This window comes from Microchirus variegatus (genome assembly GCF_963457635.1).
Source record: "Microchirus variegatus genome assembly, chromosome: 4".
NCBI lineage: Eukaryota > Metazoa > Chordata > Actinopteri > Pleuronectiformes > Soleidae > Microchirus > Microchirus variegatus.
Genome location: NC_139805.1, coordinates 16,840,818 through 16,860,965, shown reverse-complemented (window position 1 = coordinate 16,860,965; position 20,148 = coordinate 16,840,818). Strand labels below are relative to the sequence as shown.

The following is a 20,148-nucleotide window of genomic DNA, read 5'->3' as shown; positions in this document are numbered from 1 at the left end:
ATCATAACCCAGCCTTGCTTTCCAACTGCCACTGTATTGATCAGCCATTAGCGATGGCGCGCTGCCTCTGCCTTGTAATACAATCTGCCATTATGTATTCCCGCCCACGGCTACAGTGGGACAAGTAATTGCCAGAATTCAGGCAAATATTACTGGAGTGTCAGGGCCATTATATTCTCATCTTACTTCAAAACTCACACATTTGATATGTGTGTTTTCTGCAGCATTCACATGGACCTGTAGATCCTCTATGACACTTGCGTGTTTATTGATTACCTTTCTTTGGCCCATTTCTCTGCTGCTCAACAATATTATTTTTGGCTTCAGTGCCACAGATTTTTCAAGTATTGATTTATCTATTCCCCTCCTCCTCCTCCTCCTCTCTTCTTTTCAGCGCCTACTCATTCCACGTGAGCGCAGACGGTCAGATGCAGCCGGTGCCCTTTCCCCCCGACGCCTTGCTGGGCCCGGGAATCCCTCGCCATGCGCGGCAGATTCACACCCTGAACCACGGCGAGGTTGTGTGCGCAGTCACCATCAGCACCTCGACACGCCACGTCTACACTGGAGGAAAGGGCTGCGTCAAGGTCTGGGACATCAGCCAGCCGGGCAGCAAGAGCCCCATGGCCCAGCTGGACTGTCTGGTGAGACACGAGGAAGAATCAGAAACAGAGAGGTCTTTGTTGTCAATGAGAGACAGAGAGAGAGAGAGAGGCTGCTGTTTCTGTACCATAGACGGTATATAAAAATGGACGGAGTCTTCCAATTTGAACAGTGAAGCCTGGAAAGTAGGACAGAAGTAGCACTTGGCCACCAGGGAGCAGCTCAGCTGGTTTGAATGAAAGTCTATGGTAAAAATAACCTACTTCTCACTTGATTTATAACATCAGTAAATCATTTTCCTGAGGGGGTTAATGGTCTCAGTTGCTTCCTCAACAGAACATGATGTCATTTTAGTAAATTATGTTCCCGTTTAGTAGAAGAAGAAGAAAAAAAGAAGAAGATAAAACACAGCACATGTGAGTGGACACCAGTGTGACTGACGGCTTGGTATCACCAATCAGATATTGTCACCAATCGAATCTCAATGGTTCACAATAAGAGTTTGTAGAAAACGTCCATTTTTATATAAAGTCTATGGTCTGCACACGCCGTCATGTTTCTGCCCATAGAGACAGGTTTTAGTGACTGTTTCCTCTCTCCCCCTCACTTACGATAACTCACATCACCTCCATGTTCACATTCATTTTCATAATCTCTCCAATTATATTATCATCTGTCCCACGAGGCCTCACACACTGTGTGTCTGTGTTTAATGCACTCACTAATCTAATTGGCTCTCTTATCTTGTCCAATCAGAACAGGGACAACTATATCCGCTCCTGTAAAATCCTCCCTGACGGGCGAACTCTGATTGTCGGCGGGGAGGCCAGCACGCTGTCAATCTGGGATTTGGCCACACCCACACCCCGCATCAAGGCGGAGCTGACGTCGTCCGCCCCCGCCTGCTATGCCCTGGCCATCTCCCCCGACAACAAGGTCTGCTTCTCCTGCTGCAGCGACGGCAACATCGTCGTCTGGGACCTTCACAACCAGACACTGGTCAGGTGAGAGAGAGGATGGTGGAAGGAGAAACGGAACATAAAGTTAAACACTGGCATCTTACTCACTTTCATAAATAGATCTTTGTGTGAAAGGGGAGAGGCAGGATGGCTAGAGGATGTGTAAATTCTTCAGCAGAAGGAAAAAAAAGAAGAAAGTCAATAAAATATAGAAGAAGAAAGGAGAGGGGGAGCAGCTTAGGGGGGGGTTGTGTGCCACTGGGGATGTGGATGAGAAGGTTTTGGCAAAAGAAAAGAAAGAGAAGCAAGATAGTGGTAAGTCATGAGGGTGTGTGTTCGGATGTGGGTGGTGTGAGGGCCATGGGGGCCACAGGGAGGGAAAGATAAAATAAAATATTTGGCCCGACATGTACTAGAGAAAAAAAAAAGACAAAGAAACAACCAGGAAGTAGTGAGTGTGTTTATTTATCTTTGAATCTTTTTTTTTTTGTTTGGTTTTCTTACCTTGCAGGCAGTTCCAGGGCCACACAGACGGAGCGAGCTGCATCGACATCTCCAACGACGGCACCAAGCTGTGGACGGGAGGACTGGACAACACGGTGCGCTGCTGGGACCTGAGAGAGGGACGCCAGCTCCAGCAGCATGACTTCACCTCACAGGTATACACACACACACACACACACACAGATACACTGTACATGACACACACACATTAAATAACACAAATTCACTTTTACCCACCTGTTCATTAATGCAAAATATCTAATCAGCCAGTCATACAGCAACACCTCATGTAGACTAAATTTAAAATGAGTTTCAGAATGAAGACGTTGATTTAAGTGTCTTTGAACGTGGCGTGGTTGTCGGCGCCTGAGTATTTCAGGAACTGTTTGATATACTGGGATAGCTCGCACCGTAATTATCTCGAGTGTTTACAGAGAATGCTCTGAACAAAGAGAGACGACCTTGAGTGTCTTGAAAGGCGCCTTAAATATAATGCATTATTATTATTATTACTTGTTGCAACCAAAGTCTGCAGAAGTGCAGCCACTTTATTAGGTACACATAATACGTAAGGAAGTTGTTGATGAGTATATAGTTTTTATAGTTGGTTTATTTGTATGTATATATATATATATATATACATACATACATATATATATACAGTGTATATATATGTGTATATAGTGTTCATGGTGCAGAACACTGCTGCATATACACACAGACCGACTTTAAAGACAACAGTACACATCAGCATCATTTCCCTTCATAGATCTTTACCTATAATCAGCCTGGTCAGAGCCACATACACACACACACACACACACACACACACACACACACACACACACACACACACACACACACACACACACACACACACACACACACACACACACACACACACACACACACACTCACAGTCTCTCTTGCTCACTCTTCACTGTCATAACAGAGCTATCGTGTTGACCACAGATGTCAGATGAGTTTCGATCCACCGTGTAATGGCTTTCTCTCTCACTTGCCGTCTCTCTCTCCATCCACCACTTTCTCTCGCTCTCATTCTTTCCCAACGTCTCTGTTTACTTATTCACTCCATTACATCATTCCGCTCTTTCCTTAATTCATTTTTTTTATTTAAACTTCAACTCCAACATCTTACCTCTTTTCTCTCTTTCACTTGTCATCTTTATCCCCTCGTCCTTGTTATCCTTTATTCCCCTCATTCCTTCTTAATTCCTTCATCTGTCCTCCCTACTTCCTTCCATTGATCTCTGTCTTTCATCAACCTTATCTTCTTTCCCCCCTTCATCTTTCCTCACATCCTTTTTCATTCCACTGTTGTTTTCATTTCTGCTCCTTTACCCCGTATGTTCTTTCTCTCCCTCCTCCTCTGTTTTTTCCTCCCTCATTTCACGTTCTTCCTTCGTTCACCCTCCCCTGATTCCTTTTTTTTTCCCCTCCCGTCTGCAGATCTTCTCTCTGGGCTACTGTCCGACAGGCGAGTGGCTGGCTGTCGGAATGGAGAGCAGTAACGTCGAAGTCCTGCACGTCTCCAAACCTGACAAGTACCAGCTGCACCTTCACGAGAGCTGCGTGCTCTCCCTCAAGTTCGCCTATTGCGGTACGGACACACAAAGTTTATTTCTAACACATACCTGCTGCATTCAAAGATCCTTGTTTTTTAATAACATGTTTACATAACACTACAACATTTTGGAACAAGTAATGTTTTTGTAACGTTTGTAGCATGTTTTTGGTAATGTGGATTATATTATTTTATAACGGGAACATTAAATCATCCTCTGTATCTGTAAGCTTTGAGAGAATGTGCACAAATATGGGGAAAAAATGTGTGCAGAGTTTCCCGAAAGCTTACAGACGCAAATCAAAATAAGGTACATCGTGGTCACAGGGTTCAGGCCCTCAATTATTTTGGTGAAGATAATTGTGACAGGAAACTTTTATATCGTCCCATTCCAAGTATATTGTGTCTGTTTCTCCCTTTTTCCATGTTTAACCTGTAGCTGTGTGTGTGTGTGTGTGTGTGTGTGTTATTTCAGGCAAGTGGTTCGTGAGCACAGGGAAAGACAATCTTTTGAATGCATGGAGGACGCCATATGGAGCGAGTATTTTCCAGGTGAGAGACAAGTGCAACACTCTAAAGATGTTTATGCTAGCATTTATAGCATTTATGCCATGCTATTTATACACATATATATAAATGTGCATGTGTGTATTTGGGCTGCAGAGTCATCTGTTTATCAGTGTGGCTGGCACAGTTTCACTTTACTGTCCTTCCACACAAACACACAAAAACACACAAGGATGTGTTAGTCTGGGTCTGTCTCCCACACACACACGCGCACACGCACACACACACGCACTAAACCCTTGAGACAAATGATAGAAAGACAATGAAGGATTCCTGATATGTTGATCCAAGGTGACGGAGGATTATCAACATGTGCAGACTCCCAGATATACACACGCACGCACACACACAGATGACAAATGTGATAATTCCATCTTGTTCAATGCTTTTGTTTGAGGAAGTGTTGACACATGAATATGCAGCGATGCAGCATAAAAACAAGCGTTTGTCCGTGTGTGTTTGTGACCTCAGTTTATGCAGAAAAGCCTCCAAAAACTAAGATTTGTGGGTTAGGATTCAGAAATTGTGTGTGTGTGTGTGTGGGGGGTGGTGTGGCTGTCACATTCCTCTCAGTTACAGTGGGCAGCAGGGTTGGCGGCTTGTGTCTGTCCCCGTGGGCGTAAAAATAAAAATGCTGGCTAGAATCTGCTTTGTTGTCCAAATGCCAAACGCTTCTCCTTCCAAACAGCTTCCCCCGTCACAGTGCTGTTATACAGAGCTGCTCTCCCCTCGTCCTCTTCTCTGGTGTATCCCACGTTCTTTCAATTTTCTCTCTCTCTCTCTCTCTCCCGTCTGTTCTTCACATGCTTTATTTGTGTTAATTGTTGTCTTCTGCACCTCGCTGTGCTTACTTGTTTTTTACTGTCATCACTTCTTTGTCATCTCAGTCCTTGTCTTTAGGATTTTTCCTCCTCCTTCGCTCTTGTTCTTTATTTTCTACTTACTTTCTTATTTACCGTGGATGTTAAGGTTTTGCATTACTGCAAAAATCTAATTATATAACGTAATATACTATATATAGAGAGAGAACATACTATATACTATAGAGGACAAATACCACAGAACAGTAGAACACGGGTCTTTTCTCGTCTATTTAGGCACATGCACAAGATGTAATTTTGAAGATGTTTGACTCAGTTGTACAAATGATGCTGGTTTCAGATGTGTTGGTGTTTTGTAGTCTAGGTTGTCTTGTTGTTGTTAGCTGCCATGTTTTAAGGTTGTTAGGGGTGATTTCTTTGAACCATTACAAAGGAGGCTGTGTTTTCACTTGTGTTTGTTGTCAGAATGAGAGCTGAATGATTTTCAGAAAATATCTAATTGCGAGAATAAAAGAAATGTAATTTCTTAACCCTTTTGCTAAAATCTCAAGTAATAATATAATATAAGACCTGTGAGTTAATACGGTTTAGTGCGGAGTATGAGAAATCTCTAGTGAGAGGTAATGTGTGTTTTCTAGTGAGCACCATTGTAGCTGCTGCTAATCTGACATCCTTGTTCCTGAGGTACACACATTTTTGTTTCAGATATCAGAACGTATGGAAAAAAACATTGACACCCAAAAGGAAATAGCGATATAAACATCATAATACTGGAGAGTTTTAATATTTTATCTTCCAATCTCTGTCCGTCTCCAAAGCTTTATTCTTCCAAATACATCCTCTGGCTTGTTATCACATCCCTCTCACCTGAACACCTCCAACTCCCCCCGTCCTTCCTTCCTTCCTTCATATAGAATAAGGGCTCTTGCGTGAAATGGCCTCTCACCAGTGGCTTGATGATTGACAGCCATGTTGTACCTGTAGCACAGAGGAGGAGGAGAAGGAGGAGGAGGAGAGTCTGGGAATGAAGGAAAATAAACAATGATGCAGCCGTGGGAGGAGGAGGAGGAGGAGGTTGGCATGGCACTTTAGATCATCTAAAGCCCAGGTCTAGTGTTCAGACACACAGGAAAGAAGAAAGACTTGTACATTTCACCTGCTCAATGCAGCCATCAGTGATGTGCTGTTAGTGAAGCTGAAACTTGCAGTTAATGAGGCTTCATCTCTCCAGAGGAGGAGGAGGAGGGGGGTGGGGTGTAGAGAAAAAAGAGAGAATTGAGAGCAGTGTGCCTCACTCTGAAGCAGATGAATGACTCAGCATCCTGGAGCTGTGCCATTGTCTGTTTGGAAATAATTGCAGACTGTTTTGAAATGCAAATATGTCTTGAACGATTGAGTATTGCGTGATGAGTCATGTCTTTTCTAACATGGCTCTGTGTTTGTTCCTCTCCATCGGTCACATCTCTCTCTCTCTCTCTCTCTCTCTCTCTCTCTCTCTCTCTCTCTCTCTCTCTCTCTCTCTCTCTCTCTCTCTCTCTCTCCTTTAATGTCTCCTAGTCCAAGGAGTCCTCATCTGTGTTAAGCTGCGACGTCTCCCCGGACGACAAGTACATAGTGACGGGCTCTGGGGACAAGAAGGCCACGGTGTACGAGGTGGTGTACTGAGGGGCCGCCACGACGAGATGACAAGAGACAGGATGGAGACTTTGGGGTCGCTGTGGGGAGATGGAGGAGGAGGAGGAGGAGGAGGAGGAGGAGGAGGGCGTACCCATTTGCACCGCCAGCCGGTCTCAATCCTCATTACATCACCAGCAGGAGCACCTCTGTCTCAGTCCTCTTGAGTCTTTTTTCTGACCCTCACCCCTAATACATCACCCCCTTTTGTGCTGTGATATAAGCTATTGTGGAAGCTCCCAAATGTCCCCCCCCCCCCCTGCCTTCCACTTTTAGCCCAAGAATGAGGTATGATAACACACACAGAGAGAGAGAGAGAGAGAGAGAGAGCAAGAGGAGAAGGACAAAGTGAAAGGACAGTGGAGCATAAAGATAAAGTCGGGGAAGAAGAAGGGAGAGATGAGGAAGAGGAGGACACGGAGGAGGGAGGGAGGGTAATTAGGGCTGTTTCCTGATTAAGAGCTCAGTGGATGGGAGGCCCCCAGAAGAGGTGCAGAGCGGCACTGTGGGAGCAGCAGCCAGGAGCACTGATACCACACAATCGATTCATTAGCCAGACAGTGGAAGCCTTAATGAGGCTGACGCCGCAGCTCACTTTCCCCAGTGAGAGGTGTCAGGAGCTGGGGGAAACGATGACGCTCTGAGATGGAGGAGGGGGGGGGGGGCGGGGCTGCTTTAGATATCCACATACAATGACCTGCTCACACACACACACACACACACACACACGCGCTCGGGTACACTCCCTTGAGGTAATAGCTGGAAGAGAGAAGCGCACACACACAACACGCAGAGCACCCAATTAAACATTCATCGCCGCGCTCCCCATTTCACTGCCTTAATATCTATTTTATTTTTGTCTGACAAAGGCAGCATTTAATGAACGGCGGAGTCAATGGGATTCTTCTGGGACCCAGAGACACAAACAGAGAACATCAGCCGAGCTGTTCCCCATCCCCTCCCCCTCCCCCCTCCCCCCCTCCCTAATTCCTCTGGATTGTTCTCCTGACACCGACCGCTGCTCTCACTCTCATTAAAAGCACTGTCAGTTAGATGATGTAGCAGCACTGCAACTTCACCGTATGGCAAAACAAAAAAGGGGAAGAAAAAAACAACAACAACCCAACATGTCACAACTGCACTATCAACTGCAGTGATTTTTAGGATTCTATTCAGATTATATGCAACTAGTTGTTTATTTGAGTCGTTTCCTCCGTCGCTGCCTGCTGATGTGCAAGTGGTCAAAGTGCTCAGGCCAATTGCTATTAATTGAGATGCTAAACACCTTAAATTCAATTGTTTTATTTGCCTTTTTGCCAATATGTAGATGAGTGCTACTCTCATGTATGAATGCTAGGAATAGCAGCTGGGAAACTGCTGAGTGAATACAACAAATCCAATCCACGAGCACCTCTGAGATTGTGTAATAACATACAAATACAGACAAATATTAAGGTTTTTGTTTGGGAATGGTTACTTGGCAACCATTAGAGACTCACTTTGTAACAGTGAAAGAGTAGCATACAGCACATATCCTGTAAAACTCTGATATTAATATATGTGTTACACCTGGACCAATGGATGCATCAGTACAAAAGTGCATTCTTTTATAAACGTTCCAAAAACAGGGCAAAAGAAAAAGGATGCATAGGACACACCAGAGATAGAGGATTTAAGTCACATGATTTGACTCGTCTGACTTAAGTCGCAAATTTGAGACGCACTTGACTGACGTTGGTAAAAGACTCAACTTGATCTTGACTTGAGACTGGACTTGGACTTGAGTGAGATGAGATAGTTTTACGGAATATCTACGTTTTCTCAAATATTGAGTTCACATTTGCCATTTTTGAGGCAAATTGCAACTGGCTTTGAGTCAATTTTGCATTTAATTTAAATAAGAAAATTTGACTTCAATATGTAGAAATTTCAAATTATTTTTGGAACTACAGTATGTTATTATAATAATGTAATAATGTTAGGTCAACATTAATGTTAATTTTGGCTGATTTAATTCTCTCTGGTCTGAGTTCATAGAAATGATTTGAAAGATAAAATGTGGGATAGTGGCTTTTTCAAAAGTCACTTGAAACACAAAGAACTGCAGTTACTGGACTTAAATACAGTATGTGTATTTTCTTACCTCGGTGTCCGTCTGTTGTAAATAATGTCCCAGGTTGACTGAAGTTATTAATAATATCTAATATAGGCTGGTTTGTTGATTTTGGGGGTTTTAACTGAATAAAATTATACATTTTTCTCCTCTCTTCTGTTTCATGCTTAGACATGAAGAGTACATCCACACTGAAGCCACAGTCAACCTTTAATCTTCCAAATCCTTGAATCAAAATGTTCAAACGTTCCAAGTTCTTAGCACATTTAAATGTGGGAAATCATCATCTTCATCTTCTATGTTCATATTACTCGACTTGACTTGCGTGATTCTTGCAAGAGTGACACTGGACTTTCTTGAGACTTCAGACTTGCTTATGACTTACTCCCATCTCTGGGATACACCGTCATTTACCAGAATCTGAACATTTATACAATATACAGTCATAGACTGTACAAATAAAATGAATTTAAATCTTCCAGTTGCAGAATGAAATCCCACTGTGAAGCCTCACAATACTCGATTTGACCGTCATAACAGTTTTTGTAACCAGGAAGTCAGAGACATCACCTGCAAACAGGCACTTATTCCCATATGTGACATTCTTTATTCTCCATTTTCCTCTAACAAGAACCTAATGTACAAAACCATGTGCTATTGCACCAGACCTGGAAGTAGTGACTCCTCCTGTACTAAAATGGAATTCTTATTATAACCCAGCAGAGAGTAGTGTGTTTTCAGGCCACATTTATTTACAGCATATGCAGAAAATAGAGCAGATGCTGGAGTGTTTGCAGGTAATTGGGAGCCGGTGCTTCAGTGGTGACATTAGCAGCACTTCTGCATCCAGTGCGGCCCAAGTGTCAAGGTTAGTGTGTGTGTGTACTCGGCTCAGCTGTTGACCATCTCGATGCCCAGCATACAGATTCAAGAGCGGTATTATTCGTCTCATCTCGACAACAAAGCAATTAAAGATATTCGCCATCACAGCTCTTTCTCAAAACCCCTGTTTCACGTTTGAATCCTCGCCAAAAATGTAGGCAAACAGTATATGAGAATCCCCTGCTGCTGTAGAACATGCGTCACCAGTGTGTAGAGTAAGAAAAGGCACATTTCAACCTTTTTTTTTTAATAATACTCCTTTTATTTTAATATTTTTTTTACAAATAGTGGTTGCTTGTCCAAAGTAATGGTGTTGATGTATTGGGGGTTGCCTATGACTGTGTTTTGGGGAGGCAAACAAAGAGGGATACACTCACACATGGAAACATATGAAAACAGTTTATTTTCTTTTTCAATATCTCTTTTTTTTTTTTTTTTTTTTAATCTGCATAATTTTCAAGCGCAGTGATTGTGCCGGGCAGAGGTCTTTTCAACATCAGCAAACCCGTGTAAAGAAAAAGATAAGACCCTCCGTTTGGGAGAGAAGTTTCGTCTGTTTGTCGTTCTTGTTTTAAATCCCCCTTTTGTCAATGTTTTCAGTCCTCGTGTAAATTAAACAACGTTTCTGTTCTGGGGTCGTCATGGTAACAATATGATACAGGTTTAGCCATCAAAGAGGCCCCACTGTTTTTAATGCATGCTGGTTGCACCTCATCTGTACGTGAGACCGAGTAAAATCAGATCGTTCAATTGGCAGTTTTACAAAAGGATGATTCTAACATTACAGGATGCAACTTTGTGAAATTGTGCAGTTGCTCGCTGCAGTGCTAATGTAGGACAGACCAATTATAAAGGGGACATCTACAGTGGCTACTGTACCAGCAAGATTATCACAGTTTTAATGCCTTTGCCTGTCTCTTTCCCTTTCTGGCCGTAAGCAACAGGCAGCACTCAACACTACTCTCATACACACGCTTGTATACTAATAAGAATGATGCTGTATAATGGCTATGCATTTGGTGGTATAGCGTAAATATTTGGGACGTTGTATTTGATACTCTTCTTTAACTGTAACGTCTCTTTCCCCTGCTCATGTTTCGTTTCTCTCTTCTTTTTCTTTTCTTCTTTTTTTAAATGCACTGTCTTCCCTCCTGATGCATTTCCCACGTGCTGTACGAGAAAAACTGTGTGAAAAATAAACAAACTTGTGTTCATCCTTTCATGTTTCTCCTGCGTTCTCTCTTCTTTTTTTTTTAGACAATAATTCTGACACAGCGGGATATTGACAGCACCGGACAAGTTATGGCATTTTGTGTGTATTGTTGGTGTTTTTTGTTGCTGATGTCATTATCCTACATCTGAAAGGCGTAATCAGCATGGTGTGAACTTATGACGATGGTTTGAATGTAATAGACATTGAATATTTTCTTTTGGTCCAAAACTTTTGGACCAAAACTTGACAAACACGTCATACTATACTATGTAGTGTGTCATACTATACTATGTCTTTCAAAATGTGACAATTTTTTGAAAAAAGAATTTGGTCCAAAATTTGACAAAAACGACATACTATACTATGTCGTCAAAAGTGTGAACATTTTTTTGGAAAAAAATGTATTGGTCCAAAACTTGACAAAAACGTCATACTATACTATGTAGTATGTCATACTATACTATGTCGTCCAAAATGTGACCATTCTTTGAAAAAAAAATTTGGTCCAAAATTTGACAAAAACGACATACTATACTATGTCGTCCAAAATCTGACAATTCTTTTGAATAACAATTTTTTTTGGTCCAAAACTTGACAAACACATCATACTATACTATGTAGTATGTCATACTATACTATGTCTTTCAAAATGTGACAATTTTTTGAAAAAAAAATTTGGTCCAAAATTTGACAAAAACGACATACTATACTGTCATCCAAAATGTGACCATTCTTTGAAAAAAAATTTGGTCCAAAATTTGACAAAAACGACATACTATACTATGTCGTATGTCATACTATACTATGTCTTTCAAAATGTGACCATTTTTTGAAAAAAAAATTGGTCCAAAATTTGACAAAAACGACATACTATACTATGTCGTCCAAAGTGTGACAATTTTTTTGAAAAACATATTTCTGGTCCAAAACTTGACAAAAACATCATACTATACTATGTAGTATGTCATACTATACTATGTAGTATGTCATACTATACTATGTCATCCAAAATGTGACAATTTTTTGAAAAAAAATTTGGTCCAAAATTTGACAAAAACGACATACTATACTATGTCGTCAAAGTGTGACAATTTTTTGAAAAAAAATTTGGTCCAAAATTTGACAAAAACGACATACTATACTATGTTGTCCAAAGTGTGACAATTCTTTTGAATAACAATTTTTTTTGGTCCAAAACTTGACGAACACGTCATACTATACTATGTATGTCATACTATACTATGTCTTTCAAAATGTGAAGAATTTTTTGAAAAAAAATTTGGTCCAAAATTTGACAAAAACAACATACTATACTATGTTGTCCAAAGTGTGACAATTCTTTTGAATAACAATTTTTTTTGGTCCAAAACTTGACGAACACGTCATACTATACTATGTATGTCATACTATACTATGTCTTTCAAAATGTGACAATTTTTTGAAAAAAAATTTGGTCCAAAATTTGACAAAAACGACATACTATACTATGTCATCCAAGATCTGACAATTCTTTTGAATAACATTTTTTTTTGGTCCAAAACTTGACGAACACGTCATACTATACTATGTAGTATGTCATACTATACTATGTCTTTCAAAATGTGACAATTTTTTGAAAAAAAATTTGGTCCAAAATTTGACAAAAACGACATACTATACTATGTTGTCCAAAGTGTGACAATTCTTTTGAATAACAATTTTTTTTGGTCCAAAACTTGACGAACACGTCATACTATACTATGTATGTCATACTATACTATGTCTTTCAAAATGTGACAATTTTTTGAAAAAAAATTTGGTCCAAAATTTGACAAAAACGACATACTATACTATGTTATCCAAAGTGTGACAATTCTTTTGAATAACAATTTTTTTTGGTCCAAAACTTGACGAACACGTCATACTATACTATGTATGTCATACTATACTATGTCTTTCAAAATGTGACAATTTTTTGAAAAAAAATTTGGTCCAAAATTTGACAAAAACGACATACTATACTATGTCATCCAAGATCTGACAATTCTTTTGAATAACAATTTTTTTTGGTCCAAAACTTGACGAACACGTCATACTATACTATGTAGTATGTCATACTATACTATGTCTTTCAAAATGTGACAATTTTTTAAAAAAAAAATTTGGTCCAAAATTTGACAAAAACGACATACTATACTGTCATCCAAAATGTGACCATTTTTTGAAAAAAAATTTGGTCCAAAATTTGACAAAAACGACATACTATACTATGTCGTCAAAGTGTGACAATTTTTTTGAAAAACATTTTTTTGGTCCAAAACTTGACAAAAACGTCATACTATACTATGTAGTATGTCATAATATACTATGTCGTCGAAAATGTGACCATTCTTTGAAAAAAAAATTTGGTCCAAAATTTGACAAAAACGACATACTATACTATGTCGTCCAAAATCTGACAATTCTTTTGAATAACAATTTTTTTTGGTCCAAAACTTGACAAACACGTCATACTATACTATGTCTTTCAAAATGTGACCATTTTTTGAAAAAAAATTTGGTCCAAAATTTGACAAAAACGACATACTATACTATGTCGTCCAAAATCTGACAATTCTTTTGAATAACAATTTTTTTTGGTCCAAAACTTGACAAACACGTCATACTATACTATGTAGTATGTCATACTATACTATGTCTTTCAAAATGTGACCATTTTTTGAAAAAAAATTTGGTCCAAAATTTGACAAAAACGACATACTATACTATGTCGTCCAAAGTGTGACAATTTTTTTGAAAAACATATTTCTGGTCCAAAACTTGACAAAAACATCATACTATAATATGTAGTATGTCATACTATACTATGTCATCCAAAATGTGACAATTTTTTGAAAAAAAATTTGGTCCAAAATTTGACAAAAACGACATACTATACTATGTCGTCAAAGTGTGACAATTTTTTTGAAAAACATTTTTTTGGTCCAAAACTTGACAAAAACGTCATACTATACTATGTAGTATGTCATACTATACTATGTCTTTCAAAATGTGACAATTTTTTGAAAAAAGAATTTGGTCCAAAATTTGACAAAAACGACATACGATACTATGTTGTCCAAAGTGTGACAATTCTTTTGAATAACAATTTTTTTTGGTCCAAAACTTGACAAACACGTCATACTATACTATGTATGTCATACTATACTATGTCTTTCAAAATGTGGAAATTTTTTGAAAAAAAATTTGGTCCAAAATTTGACAAAAACGACATACTATACTGTCATCCAAAATGTGACAATTTTTTGAAAAAAAATTTGGTCCAAAATTTGACAAAAACGACATACTATACTATGTCGTCAAAGTGTGACAATTTTTTTGAAAAACATTTTTTTGGTCCAAAACTTGACAAAAACGTCATACTATACTATGTAGTATGTCATAATATACTATGTCGTCGAAAATGTGACCATTCTTTGAAAAAAAAATTTGGTCCAAAATTTGACAAAAACGACATACTATACTATGTCGTCCAAAATCTGACAATTCTTTTGAATAACAATTTTTTTTGGTCCAAAACTTGACAAACACGTCATACTATACTATGTCTTTCAAAATGTGACCATTTTTTGAAAAAACATTTGGTCCAAAATTTGACAAAAACGACATACTATACTATGTCGTCCAAAATCTGACAATTCTTTTGAATAACAATTTTTTTTGGTCCAAAACTTGACAAACACGTCATACTATACTATGTAGTATGACATACTATACTATGTCGTCCAAAGTGTGACAATTTTTTTGAAAAACATATTTCTGGTCCAAAACTTGACAAAAACATCATACTATAATATGTAGTATGTCATACTATACTATGTCATCCAAAATGTGACAATTTTTTGAAAAAAAATTTGGTCCAAAATTTGACAAAAACGACATACTATACTATGTCGTCAAAGTGTGACAATTTTTTTGAAAAACATTTTTTTGGTCCAAAACTTGACAAAAACGTCATACTATACTATGTAGTATGTCATACTATACTATGTCTTTCAAAATGTGACAATTTTTTGAAAAAAAAGATTTGGTCCAAAATTTGACAAAAACGACATACTATACTATGTTGTCCAAAGTGTGACAATTTCTTTGGAAAAACATTTTTTTGGTCCAAAACTTGACAAAAACGTCATACTATACTATGTAGTATGTCATACTATACTATGTCGTCCAAAATGTGACCATTCTTTGAAAAAAAAATTTGGTCCAAAATTTGACAAAAACGACATACTATACTATGTCGTCCAAAATCTGCCTATTCTTTTGAATAACAATTTTTTTTGGTCCAAAACTTGACAAAAACGTCATACTATACTATGTAGTATGTCATACTATACTATGTCTTTCAAAATGTGACCATTTTTTGAAAAAAAACTTTGGTCCAAAATTTGACAAAAACGACATACTATACTATGTCGTCCAAAGTGTGAAAAATTTTTTGAAAAACATATTTCTGGTCCAAAACTTGACAAAAACGTCATACTATACTATGTAGTATGTCATACTATACTATGTCGTCCAAAATGTGACCATTCTTTGAAAAAAAAATTTTGGTCCAAAATTTGACAAAAACGACATACTATACTATGTCGTCAAAGTGTGACAATTTTTTTGAAAAACAGTTTTTTGGTCCAAAACTTGACAAAAACGTCATACTATACTATGTAGTATGTCATACTATACTATGTCTTTCAAAATGTGACCATTTTTTGAAAAAAAATTTGGTCCAAAATTTGACAAAAACGACATACTATACTATGTCGTCCAAAGTGTGACAATTTTTTTGAAAAACATATTTCTGGTCCAAAACTTGACAAAAACGTCATACTATAATATGTAGTATGTCATACTATACTATGTCATCCAAAATGTGACAATTTTTTGAAAAAAAATTTGGTCCAAAATTTGACAAAAACGACATACTATACTATGTTGTCCAAAGTGTGACAATTCTTTTGAATAACAATTTTTTTTGGTCCAAAACTTGACGAACACGTCATACTATACTATGTATGTCATACTATACTATGTCTTTCAAAATGTGACAATTTTTTGAAAAAAAATTTGGTCCAAAATTTGACAAAAACGACATACTATACTGTCATCCAAAATGTGACAATTTTTTGAAAAAAAATTTGGTCCAAAATTTGACAAAAACGACATACTATACTATGTCGTCAAAGTGTGACAATTTTTTTGAATAACAATTTTTTTTGGTCCAAAACTTGACGAACACGTCATACTATACTATGTATGTCATACTATACTATGTCTTTCAAAATGTGACAATTTTTTGAAAAAAAACTTTGGTCCAAAATTTGACAAAAACGACATACTATACTATGTCGTCCAAAGTGTGAAATTTTTTTTGAAAAACATATTTCTGGTCCAAAATTTGACAAAAACGACATACTATACTATGTTGTCCAAAGTGTGACAATTTCTTTGGAAAAACATTTTTTTGGTCCAAAACTTGACAAAAACGTCATACTATACTATGTAGTATGTCATACTATACTATGTCTTTCAAAATGTGACCATTTTTTGAAAAAAAACTTTGGTCCAAAATTTGACAAAAACGACATACTATACTATGTCGTCCAAAGTGTGAAATTTTTTTTGAAAAACATATTTCTGGTCCAGAACTTGACAAAAACGTCATACTATACTATGTAGTATGTCATACTATACTATGTCTTTCAAAATGTGACAATTTTTTGAAAAAAAATTTGGTCCAAAATTTGACAAAAACGACATACTATACTATGTCGTCCAAAATCTGACAATTCTTTTGAATAACAATTATTTTTGGAAAAAAATGTTTTGGTCCAAAACTTGACAAAAACGTCATACTATACTATGTAGTATGTCATACTATACTATGTCGTCCAAAATCTGACAATTCTTTTGAATAACAATTTTTTTTGGTCCAAAACTTGACAAACACGTCATACTATACTATGTAGTATGTCATACTATACTATGTCTTTCAAAATGTGACCATTTTTTGAAAAAAAATGTGGTCCAAAATTTGACAAAAACGACATACTATACTATGTTGTCCAAAGTGTGACAATTTTTTTGAAAAACATTTTTTTGGTCCAAAACTTGACAAAAACGTCATCCTATACTATGTAGTATGTCATACTATACTATGTCGTCCAAAATGTGACCATTCTTTGAAAAAAAAATTTGGTCCAAAATTTGACAAAAACAACATACTATACTATGTCTTCCAAAATCTGACAATTCTTTTGAATAACAATTTTTTTTGGTCCAAAACTTGACAAACACGTCATACTATACTATGTAGTATGTCATACTATACTATGTCTTTCAAAATGTGACCATTTTTTGAAAAATAATTTGGTCCAAAATTTGACAAAAACGACATACTATACTATGTCGTCCTAAGTGTGACAATTTTTTTGAAAAACATTTTTTTGGTCCAAAACTTGACAAAAACATCATACTATACTATGTAGTATGTCATACTATACTATGTCATCCAAAATGTGACCATTTTTTGAAAAAAACTTTGGTCCAAAATTTGACAAAAACGACATACTATACTATGTCGTCAAAGTGTGACAATTTTTTTGAAAAACATTTTTTTGGTCCAAAACTTGACAAAAACGTCATACTATACTATGTAGTATGTCATACTATACTATGTCGTCCAAAATGTGACCATTCTTTGAAAAAAAAGTTTGGTCCAAAATTTGACAAACACGTCATACTATACTATGTAGTATGTCATACTATACTATGTCTTTCAAAATGTGACCATTTTTTGAAAAATAATTTGGTCCAAAATTTGACAAAAACGACATACTATACTATGTCGTCCTAAGTGTGACAATTTTTTTGAAAAACATTTTTTTGGTCCAAAACCTGACAAAAACATCATACTATACTATGTAGTATGTCATACTATACTATGTCATCCAAAATGTGACCATTTTTTGAAAAAAACTTTGGTCCAAAATTTGACAAAAACGACATACTATACTATGTCGTCAAAGTGTGACAATTTTTTTGAAAAACATTTTTTTGGTCCAAAACTTGACAAAAACGTCATACTATACTATGTAGTATGTCATACTATACTATGTCGTCCAAAATGTGACCATTCTTTGAAAAAAAATTTTGGTCCAAAATTTGACAAAAACGACATACTATACTATGTAGTATGTCATACTATACTATGTCTTTCAAAATGTGACCATTCTTTGAAAAACATATTTCTGGTCCAAAACTTGACAAAAACATCATACTAGACTATGTAGTATGTCATACTTTACTATGTCATCCAAAATGTGACCATTTTTTGAAAAAAACTTTGGTCCAAAATTTGACAAAAACGACATACTATACTATGTCGTCAAAGTGTGACAATTTTTTTGAAAAACATTTTTTTGGTCCAAAACTTGACAAAAACGTCATACTATACTATGTAGTATGTCATACTATACTATGTCGTCCAAAATGTGACCATTCTTTGAAAAAAAATTTGGTCCAAAATTTGACAAAAACGACATACTATACTATGTCGTCCAAAATCTGACAATTCTTTTGAATAAAAAAATGTTTTGGTCCAAAACTTGACAAACACCTCATACTATACTATGTAGTATGTCATACTATACTATGTCTTTCAAAATGTGACAATTTTTTGAAAAAAAATTTGGTCCAAAATTTGACAAAAACGACATACTATACTATGTCGTCAAAGTGTGACAATTTTTTTGAATAACAATTTTTTTTGGTCCATAACTTGACAAAAACGTCATACTATACTATGTAGTATGTCATACTATACTATGTCGTCCAAAATTTGACAATTTTTTGGGAAACATTTTAATGTTCAAAATTTGAGTAAATATATTATTCAGTCAGTCTCAACTCAGGAGTTGAGGGCAAAGATCTGAGACTTCCTTGTGACTTGCAAAACAATGACTTGGTCCCACCTCTGCTGTGAGCACACAAACATAAACTTAACTGCATTGTCCCTTATGGACCACTTTCTGCCTCTGTGTGAAAGAAGATATTTATGAAAGACAAAATAAACAAAAAAAAACAACTGTACTGAAAACTGTACGTCACAGATCGTTTGCCTTTAGAGAACTTTATTCACATGATCATATATAGCAAGGTTCAAGGTTCATGATGCAGTTGTGAAAATACCTGTCTGCCTATATGTGCCCTAACAAATACAATAGAAAAAAAAATCACATTTTTAATGTCAAGTGTTAACGATGAAGACCATGTAGCAGAGACCATGTTCCTGAAACTAAAGTTGTTGTAACCGATTTCAGCTTTCTGTGCACTGGGTGGTGTTTTTTGTTGTTGTTGTGGGTCCAGGCTGGTTTCCTTAAAAACATCCCAAGAATCAGTGTATCTTTATTCTTTTGTGGAGGGGGAAAAGGAAAGAAAAACGGAGTCTCAGGACAACTTACTGTAGGAGAAAACCGAGCTCAGTTGTGTCATGTATGTAGTGGAGATGATACAATCATGTTGCTGCTGAAACTTGACCAGGAGAAGAAAGGACAAAAAAATAGCTGGAACCTCACAGCAAACCGTTCTGCCATCTGCCGCACATCTGCTGACCCCGGGGAGCAGCCGCGCACTGTGGACCCAGCCAGACTGACCCAGACTGGGACTGTATTTTTTTTTTTTATTTCATTTATTTTTTTTTTTTTTAACACAGCAGAGAATGAGTGTATCTTTTCCAGCCTTTCCTTGAAAACTCACGCACAATTCTTAAATCCCGCACGTGTGTATTTTTTTTGCCTCTTGATGCCGTCACAACAGTTTGCGAAAAATTCAAAAGCTAAAAAAATAAGTTTTGCTAATTTCTTGGTTCACTACAGAGGTTTTATTTTGTTAAAAAAAAAAAGAAAAAAAGGAAACAAAATAAGAAGTTCTTTGGAGGAATAGACTAACCAGCATTCTCAGAGCATTAAAAACAATGTTCGTTTTTTTTTTCCAGAGATGTGACTTTGTGCCCCCTTGCTTCTCTTCTCTCTCTCGTTTCTTTCACAAACGTAAACAAAACAACAAAGTACGAGTTAAGTGTCTCTTGCTTTTTCATTTCGCCGATGCTCTGTACAGTCATTGGTGCAGGAGGGAGCCTAGGCCCCGCCCCCTGATTATTAGTGTTTACTTTTTCCAGCCAAATCAAAAGT

The 20,148-nt window shown here is 37.0% G+C and overlaps 1 protein-coding gene across 1 annotated transcript in view; it reads left to right on the top strand.

The window, feature by feature from the left end:
* Positions 1-6,704, top strand: part of tle2b (TLE family member 2, transcriptional corepressor b) — a gene marked incomplete at both ends in the record, with an annotated part of 74,243 nt that extends 67,539 nt beyond the window's left edge. The window contains 6 exons of the mRNA XM_083887843.1: positions 395-644; positions 1,360-1,607; positions 2,074-2,221; positions 3,537-3,687; positions 4,127-4,203; positions 6,597-6,704. Of these exons, the coding sequence (XP_083743969.1) occupies positions 395-644; positions 1,360-1,607; positions 2,074-2,221; positions 3,537-3,687; positions 4,127-4,203; positions 6,597-6,704 (982 nt within the window). The remainder of the gene's footprint in view (positions 1-394; positions 645-1,359; positions 1,608-2,073; positions 2,222-3,536; positions 3,688-4,126; positions 4,204-6,596) is intronic.
* Between the last annotated feature and the right edge of the window lie 13,444 nt (positions 6,705-20,148).